We start from the raw sequence: 13,957 nt of genomic DNA, 5'->3' as shown, positions 1-13,957 counted from the left end.
TTGGAAAGTATGTTGTGTCAATCAGTCCGAGTCCTCTCACACTGCTACATCAAGTTAAGTAGGTTGACGGTAATAACAAGAATGGAGGAGTGGGCCAGGTGTGGTTAATAAAGTGCCCAGTACTTACATGAGGTCGGGTCTGTGTTTGTGGATGAGCGCGCAAAAGGCCAGTCCGCTGCGGAACGACGTGGTCATGTTGGTGATGTTCACATCCCGGTAGCCGTCACACTGACACCGGCACCACTGCTCTAGAGCCTGGATAGCAGACATGCTGCCAAAAGTGCTCGCCAACTGTTAATGGGCGTCGGGCAAAGTAGGAGGAAGGTGTTGAAGTGAGGTGGAAGGGGGGTGGAAGGGGGCGGGGTGGAGCAGCCGCGTCCTGTTTGTTGGCGAGTGAGCGATTGGCTTGACTTTCTGGCTGAGCCAAATGGTGCGCAACCATCGAAGTTGACACAGACAACGCGAACGAATGGTGAAAAAAAAACTAAAAGTCCTCACATATTTTTTCAAAACTCACTGCGGGAACCAAAATAAAAATGTATGATAAGTATATAGGCAAATATAAAATTACAAAGAGTGCATAAATAAATTGTCTTCAAATATTTGAGTGGAGGCTGGGGTTTCTGCACAAATGATGCGCAACTGCTCATTCTTCACAGATTTAACACAATGCAGTCAAGAAAAAAAAAATACAGTCTTCCCTCGCTTTCCGCTGGGGTTACGTTCCAAAAAAATACCATCAATACATGAAATGCGCGAAGTAGCTATCTTTATGTTTACATCATGTATGCTCAAGATTACGCTGGGGATTAGGATTCAGGCATTATAAAAAACACACACACACACACACACAATTATCTCGGGATTTAAAAAAAAAAGTGCAAGCATGTTGAGGTTGATAAAACAAAATCCATCACACCTTGTGGCTTTGTGAAATGACTAACTCAAATTTTCAAATACTGTAATTCATGTTTGTTTCACTGACTTGGTTTAGTGTGTCAATTTTTGACCCATAAAGCTGGATGATGTGTAACGAGGGGAAAGTGGAAAGGCTTGTCGACAAGGTCCACATAAACTGACATATACAAGAAGACCGTCAAAACTACACTGGGGTATAAATGACAGAAGGCATTGCTCAGTTACCACCACCATTATATATATTTTTTTGTTTAATCATTTTATGGCCTTGAAGTGTTTTACACACACTATTTACTGTAACAAACTTTAATGTTGTGTAAGTGTACATACAAATTCTCTGTGGGAACATAGCTGCCATCCTGAACCGAGGACTGCACTGTAGTGGACTCTCTGCCTATGAAGTTGCCCAGTAGGGTGCAGTGTTTTACTACAGTGCACTAGTTCATGAATATAAGGTGTACTGTACATAGGTAATTCACAACATACAAAACAGGAATTCCTATGTCCATACACAAAGTGTCATTAAAGTTCCAGGACTAGGACTGGTGTCAAAAAAGCGATTTTTCAATCCCAAACTACGTTTTTCCTTTTGAAGTAATCCTTCAGAGTCGTTTGCACTTTCCCAGCCTTCGCACCCAAATATTCATGCACTCTTGAAAGGATTCTTCTGGGACGCTCCAAAATTAAGTTGTCTGGCAATTTTGGTGGAATCTACTTCTTCAAAACGGGCCCATTTGATGATCACCTCGAGCTTGGAAGGAGGAAAAAATAAAATAAAAATCATACAGAGAGATGCTCCAGCACGGTGATGTTATTCTTGGCCAGGAAGTGTCTGATGCTCACGGCATCTGACTGCAGCTGTGTTGTCATGTTAAAGCAGCCATGTTTTGACGTTCACCAACACTGGCCTCTTCTCAAGTACCGAACGAAGCTTTTTGACGTGCTGGTTGATCATCTGGCATGCAGCGAAGGCGAAACTGAATAGTTGTGACATCAGTTCTGGGACTTATTCTGACGTTTCTTTCTCAAATGATGGATGTACATGTTTGTTAAGTAAGTTAACAAGTGAGAATAATATTATGAACTGTCTCATACGTTGAATTCTGGACTACTTAAAGAACAAATGATTGTTGTTGCATCAAGTGGAGATGCTTTCATCACATTTAGAAGCGTCATCGCTTTAACACGACAACTTATTGTGGTTATATTTCAAGTCCAAATGCATATGACGTTCAAACCGTTCACATTGGGACAGTGACATACAATAATAGTGAATCGTGAACCAGTGCTTAAGATTGCTAAAACTATAAGTCACACACACTCACATTTGCACCTTGACAGCTGACGTTTATCTTAGTAATGGTGATATAGGAAAAACAGGAAGCAGGAAAGTGATCAATCAGCATCCACTTCCTGCGTCTGAGACGTCACGAGGCCCACCGACGCGTTGACGGCGCCCTTGATCTCGGCCTCGTGCTCTCTGGCTTTGGCCCTCAACTTGGCTATGCTGCTGGAACGCAGCTGCTCTGACCTCCGACCGCTCGCCGCAGCGCCGGCGGCTTTTGTCCACGGGTAGTTGTCATCGTCATCTTCCTGAGCTCGCGGGCAGGGCTCGCTGTCGGAAGCGTCTATGTGATGTTTTAAACGATGGGTTGCTTTATCCGGGATGTTCCCGCATTCTGTTTTGTGGTGAGGTCCAGCACGCTGGCCCTGAAGCTTCAGCTGACGCCTCATCTTGGCACGCCGGTTTTGGAACCAAACCTCGAGTCACATTCAGAACATGAAAATGCATCTCAATGAAATGGAATACAAAGTCATAGAAAAGTTGGCAAGTAAGTAAAAATATATTTCAGTGGTTTAATTCAAGAAGTGAATCTGTACAGATCTATTAATTTGTGTTTTTCAGAATCCTAATTCTTACTTACAGTACTTTCTATATTAAAAAAACAACAACATTTTGTTTGTTTCTTACTTCGCTAATGTCTTGAGATGGAGAATTTCGGGTTTTGTTAGCTGTAATCTATAACTAATCATCTCTATTAAAGTTTACCATAATAATCAAATTGAGACTGAAAGGGAGAAAATGTATACAATTTCCTTTTTTTTTTTTTTTTTTTTTTTTTTTTTTTTTTTTTTTTTTTTTTTAAGTGTCAGAATTAATATCCTTGAGTCAATTTGACCCGTGGTATGTTCAACTATTCAAAAAGTCTACAAAAGCACACAAATCTCATTAAACATTGCTCATATCATCATAATTGCTCTGACGTTTACCTTCTGTTTTTACATTGTATTCCTTTACCTTTAAAAAAAGACACAAGCGTCTTGAAGATATACAGCAGCTCTCAATCCAAGCACATTAAACAAACAAAAAGAACAGCATAGTTTTCAAAAATGAATCATACAGCAGCTGCTGCAGCCACATATTAGTCTTGGCTAGTGTGAGTTAGCAGGTGTGTAATCTTACACATCCATCTTGACGAGCAACTGACGATATGTCAACACAAATGTTTGTGAAATTCTGGATAAAAACACAATTATTGGTACATCCTGTTTTTGTCGCTTGGCAATACAAAACCAAATAAATCAGCCACAGAACAAAAAAAACAAAACAAAAAAATGGGTACAAATCCATCATTTGCCACAATTTTTCTCCACTTTTGTTACATATTATATCGTAATTGCAACATTCAGAGAAAAAACAAATTGCGATTAATCATTTTTTTAAATCGTCCAGCCCTAAAACTGAACATGAAGAAGCCAAAGTCGTCCTCACCTGCACTCTGGCTTCGATCAGGTCCAGTCTGAGAGCCAAGGCCTCCCTCATGAACACGTCGGGGTAGTGGGTGCTCTCGAAGGCCTTCTCCAGCTGCTCTAGCTGCCAGCTGCTGTAGTTGGCGCGGGCGCGACGCTGCTTCACCGGCCTCTGCTCATCTGGGGGAAAAAAAAAAAAAAAAAAAAAAGGCACAGTGGCAAATTAACTGAATCGCCAACGGGTGACAAGGAGCTAATGGCTCTAGACTGGCTAATTAGCATAGCGATCATTAGGCCTGCTTCAGCACGTCTTGATAATTGATTGTTCGTCACGAGCTGTTAGTCGGTCTTTTGTAAACATTTACTTGAAGCTCACGTCTTACTGACACTTGAGCACAATTTGACTTTCACTCGAGCACGGGTTCGCAAATATTTTTGGGTGCAGGGACCCCTACAAAAGTAAACATAGCTACCATGTGTGACACTAAAGGCCATAGGAATTCAAAAGTAGGACCTAACTGGTATGGATTTGATGATTATGGATTTGGCAGAATAAAATTCCAATGACGGATTAATTGGGCGATTGACATCTTTTTTTCCCTTAGTTCAAACAATAACGATATGGACAGTTTTACAGGAGAATAGCCTGTCCTATAGTAATTGTTGAACTTTGGCAACATAGGAAAATTGTAAAAAAAAAACAACAACAAAAAAAACAAAACGTCCTTTTTTTTGGGGGGGGGGCGTTTTTTGTTTGTTTGTTTGTTTGAAGGTCATTTTTGTTTTACTTCTATGGACTGAATGTACGCAAGCGCTAATGTGTATTTAGCTTACAAACTGGATGACTTTTGCCAAAGAGCTAATATCGACTGATTATCTGTCAGGGCTAATTATAAGGTTGCATTTTTTTGCATAGTGTCTTGATTTTATTATAAATTCATCCAGTTTTATTTTATTTTTTTTACAGAAAAAAAAATGGTAATGTCATAAGAAAAGGAAGTCAATTGTTACAAGAACTCATTTGTATTTTTTCAGGATAAAAATCATAATGTTATGAAAAAGTCATATTTTCCCAAGATGAAGACATAATAGTAATAGGATATTAAAGTCATATGTATAACATGAGAAGAAAGTCAATTTCATTTTTTCCCTTGAAGTATAAGATTATTCTCGTAGTATTCTGCCTTTTCTTCAACCCAACTATAAAAAAACAAAAACACATTGATCATTCATGAATAAAATGGGTCTTTATTCCCGTTATTAGCTACATTAACTTTATACATGCAAGGGTGTAACAATCATATCAGAACTAATTGGCCCAAAACTAAGCAAGTAATTGCTAAATATATATATATATATATATAGGCAAACCAGTCCTCATATCAATTTTTTAAACAGTATGAAATAATAATTTTGTGGGCCCCCAAGCTACTAGGGTCCCCAGGTAGAGAACCACTGCACCAGAGCATTGTGCAGCATATACGTGGTTTTGGTTGAACTCGACTCACCCACGCCGTCCATCAGTGGACCCATGCCAAGGGCCTGCGTGGCCAGCAGTAGCGCCTCCTTGCATGGCTCCGGTCGCAGATAACTCCCCAGGGATTCGTAGCTGATGTAGGGCCCCGCCGGGATGAGGATCGGCCGGGCCGGGAAGGCGGGGAAAAACGGAGCTGCGGGTGAATGGAAAACCGCAGGCAGGAGAGCAGAGACCAGTTGCCCGGGCCCGAACATAGCCGAGGGGATCCAGTCCTGGGTGTGAGTCCTACACGGAATGCATCCCAGTGCAGAAACGATCTCGCTCTTGGTTAAGCAGCTAGTTCTTTTGTGTTAGGGGCTCAGGGACGGGATGAGGCACAAGGTAAGAGTGGTTCAGGTGGTCCCGCCCTCTCTCATCCAATACAACTTCCTGATCACATGACCTCCTCTCTCATCTAACCCCGTCTCTCATCAGATCGTCAGTGTCATGTTCAGTCGGCCGGGGCGGGAAGAGACGCTCATCTTTAGCCAACGTGTCGCAACATCTTCTGCCGTCTGAGGTTTCAATCAGTCCCATGGACAGAAACCCAATCGAGAGGCCGTCTGTTCAGACACGCACGCGGGTCGTCTCGAAAAACACTCGCCGGTCTTATCTCTGAGGAGTCGTCAAACGAGATCCGAAAGGTGGCGGCTTCCAGAATAAACACGCGCCGGCAAACCGACAGCTCGGGAGTGACGACGCTTTATGAAGAACACCTTTAGTGTTGATGGGGAACCACTCGTCACGTTGAAGATGGATGATGCCATCTTTTTAGGACAACTGATTTCAGAGCAGTTAATATTGTGAAGTGGGTACAAACTTATCAGTAATTGGTGCGATACGATTCAAGCAAACGTGGACACCAGCTATCATATTCATCGTTGAATTCCTGTCATCCAGCAAGCACGACGACGGCAACGACGACACGCTGTCATTAGCCCCGAGTGTTACCCGACACGATTAAAGCCCTTCAACACATTTCATCCTGATTATTAGCACTCAGCTTGCGCAAGCGCGCCAGCTGTATGGTCGCCGTTGACGGATCGCTGACGAGTCGGTAGCCATCACGAATTAAAAAACACAGGTGCGTCGGTTAATTTCATCGTCTGGAAACAACAAAAACACTGGCCTGTCAGCGTCGTCGATGGCGACGCTCGCGCGACTTTGATCAGCATGCCGAGCCAGCGAGAGAGGCGACCAGTCAGAGCGCAGGGATGAGTCACAAGGTGGTCATTCCTTCGCTCTCACCTGTGGCCCTTTCATCTACACCTGTTCAAACACTGATTTAACACCTTGGCAGAGGCGGATTAGGCTTTCCGCCAAACATCTCATTCCACTTTCAAGGATTACTGGACCATATCTAAGGCAGAACCCGTTTTATTTTGAACCGTAACTTGACACAAGATGGGCAAGTTAGCGAGTTTTTAAGTTCCTTACTAGCCACAGATTCCAACCAATCTTCTACAAATGCATCAGGAATTGTTAGATTTAGAAATCCTATTCTTGCTGATCAAGGCATTTACATGTAAAATTAACTCATTCACTCGCAGCCATTTTTGCTCCCATCTGTTTTACTGGATTTGGACTGATTTTGCAAGGCCCACAGAATATTGTGTTCTATTGCTATAAAAACACGGAACCTACCTACAAGATTACAGTTCTGTTTCAATTTTACAGCAATTAGCATTAGAATATAGCTAAGTTTCAGCAATATTCACATTCCTGGTGAAAACACTGTCAAAAAGAACTTGTTGCAACATAGCCCTGGCTGATCTCTTATACTCTGTTGCCACATGCTGGCCGTTTTTGTAATAGCTACAATTGCTTTAAGCCACCTCTTCATGTTAGAAGCTGCATCAAAGCCTACTGTACGCTCTTACATAAAAAAAAAAAAAAAAAAAAAGTATAAATACGTTTTTGGGAGTGAAGGACGTTAAGTATTTAAAAAAAAAACATGTTTAGAGATTTGTGGGTTTGAATGATTTAAAAACACAGTTGGCACTCAAAGAGCTCCATTCTAGTGCATTTTCTCCCTGATGAACATTATTTGCACTTGGTTCCAATTGTGTTAATTTTATCTGCCATTTTTAAATTTAGTCTCAGTTTTAGTCCCGTTTCAATCATGGTTATTATCATAATTAGTCAACCTCACCCTGCTCTATTTAGTCCATTTTAGTCGACAAAAATCTAGCATTTTAGTCTTTATTTTAATCCAGTGCATTTTTCCGAGTCTGTCGTAAACAGAGAGAATCCGGTCACTTTTCAAAATAAAACATTTTAAAAGCCTCGGATAATCAATTAACCGCAAGTACAGTAAGTTTTTTTTTATTCTTTCAACTGTGCTGCCACCGCGGCCTGGTCCAAAGTGGCCCACGGCCCGGTACCGGTCCGCGGCCCAGTGGTTGGGGACCTCTGATCTACAGTACAGACTTAGTCATTTATTTCGGGGATTAAAATGTGTGCAAACAGCAGTGAGCATGTAGTGTGTTATGTGTTTGCACAGTGCTGCAGTGATTGAACATTTGTCTAATGAACGACAGGCAAATGATGCCAGTCAGCTTCAGTCTGATGGGTATGAAAATGCGAAATGTCATTAACAGCGCGAGCTTCACTTTGGCTCTCATTAGACGTTGATCTTATCCATCCTGCAAATTACATCACATTGACGAATCATAATTGATGATTACCATCCGTCGACGCACGACATTTAGCACAACTCTCGCTTTTTTAACGGGCTCAAGTGGTGGATGGAGCGAATCGTAATATTGGCCAAATGCATTATGTCAGATTGTAGCTTGTCACGACGAGGGTGTTGTGTGATTGTTCATCCACGTCACTGCTGCCCGCTGCCATGTTAAAGTGGCAAAAGCTTATAATTTTTAGCCATGGAAGTCTGTTCGCTCATCACATCAGCAAACGCATGATTACTCCAGTTGTCCAGGTGTCAATGACCGATTTGGATGCTGTTTTACAGGTTCCTGCGCTGGTTGGTCGGGATGAAATCCGGGCCGGACCATTACCTTGAAGTTGCTGCCATGGAGATAGTTGCCCCGACCTACCAGGCTGGATTTGGATGAGGACCCACTTCCCTGACGGCGTCATTCGGCCCATTCGGCATCCATTTCAGCCTAGTCATCCTGGAAGGGGGATTACCACTCTTTTTTTCTTTTTTCCCCTGATGTTTTTTTTTTTTTTTTTTTTAAAGAGTTTTACCTTGCCATTTTGTGGTTCGATTCGGGGATGTCGTTGGTATTTGTCAACTGTGGGCATGTGAAGCCCTTTGAGACTTTCGTGTGATTAAGTAACCTTGCTCTCGCAAGATGAATTATCTTGTACCGCTAGTGGTTCGGACCAATCACAGAGCGATATTGTGTTTGGGGGCGGGATATGCAACTGTGACAAAACAAGGAAGCCAGCGCCGACGCAGCGGCTAACAAACAAACCTAACATGGACGAATGGACGTTACAATGACTTCTGTTCTCACAGATTTACTCACCGTTTCTTTGTTGAATGTTGAACAGCGAGAGGCGCTCGTGCATTTTTCGTGCTTACCCCCACCTTCGACAAGAACGAAGATATTTTCATCCGTGGCCGTGATTGGTTAAAAACAAACATCCAATCAGCTCAAATTATTGTACAGAATGTCCCGCCTTTCCCGAGCAAACTACCGTGCAGAGGTACCAGACGGATATTGTGGAGAACTCCCTTGAGTGAAGCGCAATATCAATCTGGCTATTGCCAGGTTAGTGATTAAGGGCTATATAAATAAACTTGACTTGACTTGACTTGATCAGACCAACGTGAGCCCTTTGCTGCTGCCATCTCTTTGCTAGGGAGAGTCTGGCTGTTGTATGTTCAACAGTTCTGGTCGCTTGTTATATACGCGCACGTACGTACGTACGTGTCGTCATGGTTATGTTTCGCGCTGCGACTATTCATTGCGGCTGTGCGCATGTGCGGCCAACCATATCGTTCTCTGGCCCACCTCTCCCAATCGTGCCAAACTGGGGATCCAAACCATACTCAGGCGCGGATCGATTGCGCTCACACTACCTATAGCCCCGACCTATAGAATCCGGACTTTAGCAGCAACCGTGCTTGGACGCGGTACAATGGCCCTAGTGTAAGCGTGCGCTAAGTCTTAATAACAAATCTAGCAAAATGGCTGACCTTGTTTTTTTGGTATATTTGTTTTTGTTCTATTTTGTCACCTTGAACTCTCACAACACAAATGTTCAAGGTCTTTAGTAGCCAGTGGGGGTCCTAGCTTGAATGGTGTCCTATGCAAAAGACCCTTTAGCCCCCATCCATTAAACAGTAAACAGAGCAAATTTGACTCGATTTAGAGTGTGACTAATTAGACTCAGTTTTAGAGTAATGTTTACACTTGGAAGTGAGTAAAAGAAAGAATTGGGATAAAAAAAAAAAATCAGTCACTCAAGGGTTGAGGAACGAACTCACAACCTTCAACTTCAACGCTCTGAGCTACGCAGCTCCTGCTGTGTGTTTGTATATCGCTCGTGTCAGCTGGAATGTTCATAACTCCGTTACCAAAAACAATGTGTTTGGTCTCCTCTGGGATATAAGCAAACAAAAGGAGGGGCATAGTTCAGGTGGTAGTGTGGCAGTCTCCCAACCTGAAGTTCATGAGTTCGTTCCTCAATCCTTGAATGACTTTGACTTTTTCACAATTCTTTATTTTACTCTCTTCCAAGTGTAAATATTAGGCAAGGCAAGGCAAGGCAAGTTTATTTGTATAGCCCATTTCATACACAAGGCAACTTAATGTGCTTTACACAAGGAAAGACAACACATAAGCATCAAGAAACAGTAGTTAACATTCAGAGGAAGAAAAATAAATGAAAATAGGTTACAAAATTTACTAAAAAGAACATACAATAACAATCTTAAAACATTATTCAACAAACTTTAAAACATTTAACATAAGGAAGTTTAAAATAATAATAATTAAAAAAACACTTAATTAAAGCTGTTTAAAAGTCCCTAATCAAAGGTATAAGAAAAAAGCAAAGTTTTTAACCTGGATTTGAAAGCATTTACACTCGGGGCTGACTTCACTTCTGTTGGTAGCCTATTCCATCTGTGTGCAGCATAATAGCTAAATGCAGCTTCACCATGTTTGCTTCGAACTCTGGGTTCCACTAGTTGGCCCAAGTCTGTAGATCTCAGAGCCCTGCTGGGCTTGTACTCAATCAGCATTTCTTGGATATATTCAGGACCCAAACCATTTAGTGATTTATAGACGAGTAGCAGAACTTTAAAATCGATTCTACAGCTGACAGGGAGCCAGTGTAAATCCTTAAGTACTGGAGTAATATGTTCTGATCTTTTTGTTTTGGTCAGAACTCGAGCTGCAGCGTTCTGAATGAGCTGCAATTGTCTCATGTTCTTTTGAGAGAGTCCAGTCAGAAGACCGTTACAGTAATCTAGTCTGCTGGAGATAAAAGCATGGATAAGCTTCTCTTGGTCTGCTTGAAGCATGCAGTCCTTCAGTCTGGATATGTATTACGAGTCTATTTGGTCCCACTCTAAATAAATACAGTCAAATTTACTTATATAAAATAACAAAATGAAGCCAGTTGTCCTTATACCGGCATCACTTGCTCTTTCTCCTCCTCCTCTTACATTTGCTTTCAAATTTGAGCACCTGATGGCTTTGATCTTTTGCCTTCCATTCCATCATTCCCAAGAATCATCCCCCTCGCCCCCCTTTTTATCCTCACATCTCTTCAACAGTGGACGACTCCACAAGAAGGCACAAACTCCCCATACAAACGCCAATGCGTTAATTGTGATGACGCCTGCCATATTGCACATACCAGAAACCGCCAACTGCTGATAGCCACCCATTTTGAGAATGGATGTATTAACAAAAAAACAAAATCTGCTGTCAATTGCCACTAGTGAATGACATGTAACCATTGACAGATTGCTAAACGTCTTTCCCAGGGACAAGTTAAGCTCTAGAGTTTGGTTCCCAATAAATGAGCGCAAGCTCCAACAAGTCAACTCCAAGTTTCCCCCGGAGTATGTCTCACCTGTGACTGTATAAACCCACAGAACACACTCATTGTCTTGCTGCTAATAACAAAACAAGATCTCTGCGGTTAGCATGTCACCCAGGCAAGCTTCCGAACCACCAGCGAGACCCCACGCGTGAAGCCTGACGTGAGCCGTCACCATTGTGGCCTTAAGGCCTCCCTCAATTATCCACCAGCGTTTCTTTAGAAGCGTCTGTCACAATCTCAAGTCCTCCCCCAATTCTGGCCCTGATTATGTGGCTCAACAGGCTTTAAAAGGACAGAAGCAGTTTGACGGGGTGGGGGGAATGATGGTCTTCTATTAGACCCTAAATCCCCGTAGCGAGCTGTGTGCCCGGGACAAACGCAGGTGTCTATTCAGTCAGTCGACAGCCCCGCCACACACAGCGTTTGTTCAGCCTCAACTCAGTGTAGAACTATTTGGTTTTTACGCAAACTATTTGAACAGTCGAGAAAACATTTGAAGAAAGAAAGAACGTTTAACTACTAAAAAAAAAAAAAAAAAAAGACTTTACTCGTGTGGATTTAGCACAATTTTGATATAATGTATTTTCAAATTCCTTAAAAACTCCAAGGTAACATTTGAAGGCTGTTATTCAATTGACCAAGGGAACATCCCCCAAAAGGTTTATATTTGCCTATAGGTACCACAAGATGGCAGCAAAGCATAGATTTTGTCAATGTGAATTTTCTGGCATCAGCGCTGGTTTCTGGTTTCGTCACAGTTGCATGTCCCGCCCTCAAGCGCAATGTCGCTCTGTGATTGGTCCAAACCACTGTGGAAATCAATGTGCTCGGTACATGATGTATTCTCGGGAGTTGGTGAACTCACAAATACTGCGAGAACTCATCTTACGCGAGCAAAGTTAGCAAAATCCAGCACTTTTTTTTTTTTTATCCATCTCAGTGGATGGCCATTTTGCCACTTGCTGTCGACTTAAGATGACATCACAGTTGCTCGGTGCTTATGCTGCCTTCATGTGGTATCGAAATTATGGTAAATACCACGTCAGGTAGAAAATTGCAAGTGAACGCACCCTCATGTTGTATTTTCCACTGGACAACCGGGAATTTATTTTTGATACCCGAGTTTCTAAGCTGAGAGAAGCATACACAATTCAATGTCCTGTCCTTACAACTCATTATTTACCATAAAGATTCGGTTTTACGAGCAAAGACGATGTTAGCTGCCCTGTGTGCCCAAAAGCACATGAACACAACTCCTTCGTAATTAGGTGTGTCTGAGTGCTGGAGGTATGGGTGGGTGGGGGGTTGGGTGCTGGGGGGTCGGGGTGTGTTCGGGGGTTTGGGGGTCGGGGGTGGTGGGGCCTGGGTCGTGGTGGATGGCGGGTTTGGGTGGGGTGCGGGGGGGTCGTGGGGGGAGGGGGGCTAGGGACCGGTGGGGCGCTGTGGGGGCCCGCTGGGCCTCGTTCTGCGGCCTTGGGCTCGGGGGTGTGGGCCGGGGCTGGGGCGGGGGTGTTCCGGGTGTCTGGGTCGGCTCGCCGACCGGTGTCCGCTCGGGTGGCTTGGGGGTGGCCTTGGTGCTGCCGCGGCCTGGGGATTCCGGGGGGGGGGGGGGGGGGGGGGGGGTGCTCGCTTTGCTGGACCGCGGTTGACGGCTTCTTTCTTTGGTGGTGGTCCTTATGCATGCCAGATCCGTCGCACCAGCATCTACTGAAACTCAACAGAAGTACCCTCTCCCTCCCACAGCCCCTTGAATCAGTTGGTGCTGGTGTCTGTGGTTCTCACTTTGCTTTATCTATCCTTCCCTCCTTCCTCTCTTTAGTTTTTCCTCTGGTCACTTGAGATCTTAATTTATTAGAAGTATGAGGTTTCTGGGGTTGGCATAAGACTCTGGTTTTGTAACCACGCAGGAGGGGTCTTGTTGGTGCTGGACTTCACTTTGATGGATTGGATGTACTGGCTTCTATTGATCTCACTCTGCCTTATCGATCCTTCCCTCCTTCCTCTCTTTAGTTTTTCCTCTGGGCTCTTGAGATCTCGCTAAATTTGCTGGAATTTAGAGGCTTCCGGGGTTGGCGTAAGACTTTGATTTTGTAATCATGGGGAAGGCAGGAAGTGTTTGGTCGGTGCTGGATGTCACTTTGATTTACCTTTCTTTTCTCTTTATTTCTTTTTTTTTCTGACCTTTTCTCTGGTCTCCTGACCATTTAAACCTCACGACTCTGGCAAGATTCTGAAGTACCTGGTTAAGGCGAAGGGTAATGGGATATTTATAAGGTTTTAGGTGAATGAATGAGTATAAATTTATACGTATTTGCACGCACGCACACGCACGCACGCAAACGCACGCAAACGCACACACGCAAACGCACGCACGCACGCAAACGCACGCACACATACACACACAAAAAAAAAAAAAAAAAAAAAAAAAAAAAGAGCAATGATGACGAGACGTTGAATCGGTAAGACTACCGAATTAACAATTCTGAGCTCTGCAGAAAAAAAAAAAAAAAAAAAAAAAAAAAAAAAAAAAAAAAAAAAAAAAAAAAAAAAGGAGTGTCTGAGTGCTAAGGTCCATCATATCCCATAGCATGTGAAGGCAGGGTTAGGCAACAGTTCACCTGCTTTCTGAAGCTGAGCTGTGATTGTTTGTTACCTGAGACCTGAGCAACTGTGATGTCATTTTCACTCGACAGCAAGTGGCAAAATGGCCGCCTTCTGATATTGATCAAAACTGCAGGATTT

General features: G+C 43.1%; 2 protein-coding genes across 2 annotated transcripts in view; both read right to left on the bottom strand.

The window, feature by feature from the left end:
- The window catches only part of micall2a (mical-like 2a), a 118,953-nt gene extending 118,619 nt beyond the window's left edge, over nucleotides 1-334 (bottom strand). Inside the window, exon 1 of the mRNA XM_077527636.1 lies at nucleotides 128-334. Within this exon, the coding sequence (XP_077383762.1) occupies nucleotides 128-270 (143 nt within the window). The 5' untranslated portion in view covers nucleotides 271-334. The remainder of the gene's footprint in view (nucleotides 1-127) is intronic.
- Nucleotides 335-2,244: 1,910 nt separating this feature from the next.
- LOC144022631 (uncharacterized) lies at nucleotides 2,245-12,040 on the bottom strand. The gene is made up of 3 exons (XM_077527596.1): nucleotides 5,178-12,040; nucleotides 3,692-3,849; nucleotides 2,245-2,679 (listed from the first exon to the last, which is right to left on the bottom strand). The coding sequence occupies exons 1-3, from the start codon at nucleotides 5,398-5,400 to the stop codon at nucleotides 2,314-2,316; spliced, it is 747 nt and encodes a 248-aa protein (XP_077383722.1). The 5' UTR covers nucleotides 5,401-12,040; the 3' UTR covers nucleotides 2,245-2,313.
- Between the last annotated feature and the right edge of the window lie 1,917 nt (nucleotides 12,041-13,957).

The sequence above is a fragment of the Festucalex cinctus genome, chromosome 1, assembly GCF_051991245.1.
Source record: "Festucalex cinctus isolate MCC-2025b chromosome 1, RoL_Fcin_1.0, whole genome shotgun sequence".
Taxonomy (NCBI): Eukaryota; Metazoa; Chordata; class Actinopteri; order Syngnathiformes; family Syngnathidae; genus Festucalex; species Festucalex cinctus.
This window is presented reverse-complemented; position numbering and strand designations above follow the sequence as displayed.

Excerpts from the sequence above, each read along its gene's own strand:
- LOC144022631 (XM_077527596.1), bottom strand. The coding sequence starts at position 5,400 with ATGTTCGGGCCCGGGCAACTGGTCTCTGCTCTCCTGCCTGCGGTTTTC. Across the intron at positions 3,850-5,177 it reads TCCACTGATGGACGGCGTGG|ATGAGCAGAGGCCGGTGAAG; the intron begins GTGAGTCGAGTT and ends TTTTTCCCCCAG. Across the intron at positions 2,680-3,691 it reads TGATCGAAGCCAGAGTGCAG|GTTTGGTTCCAAAACCGGCG; the intron begins GTGAGGACGACT and ends ATGTGACTCGAG.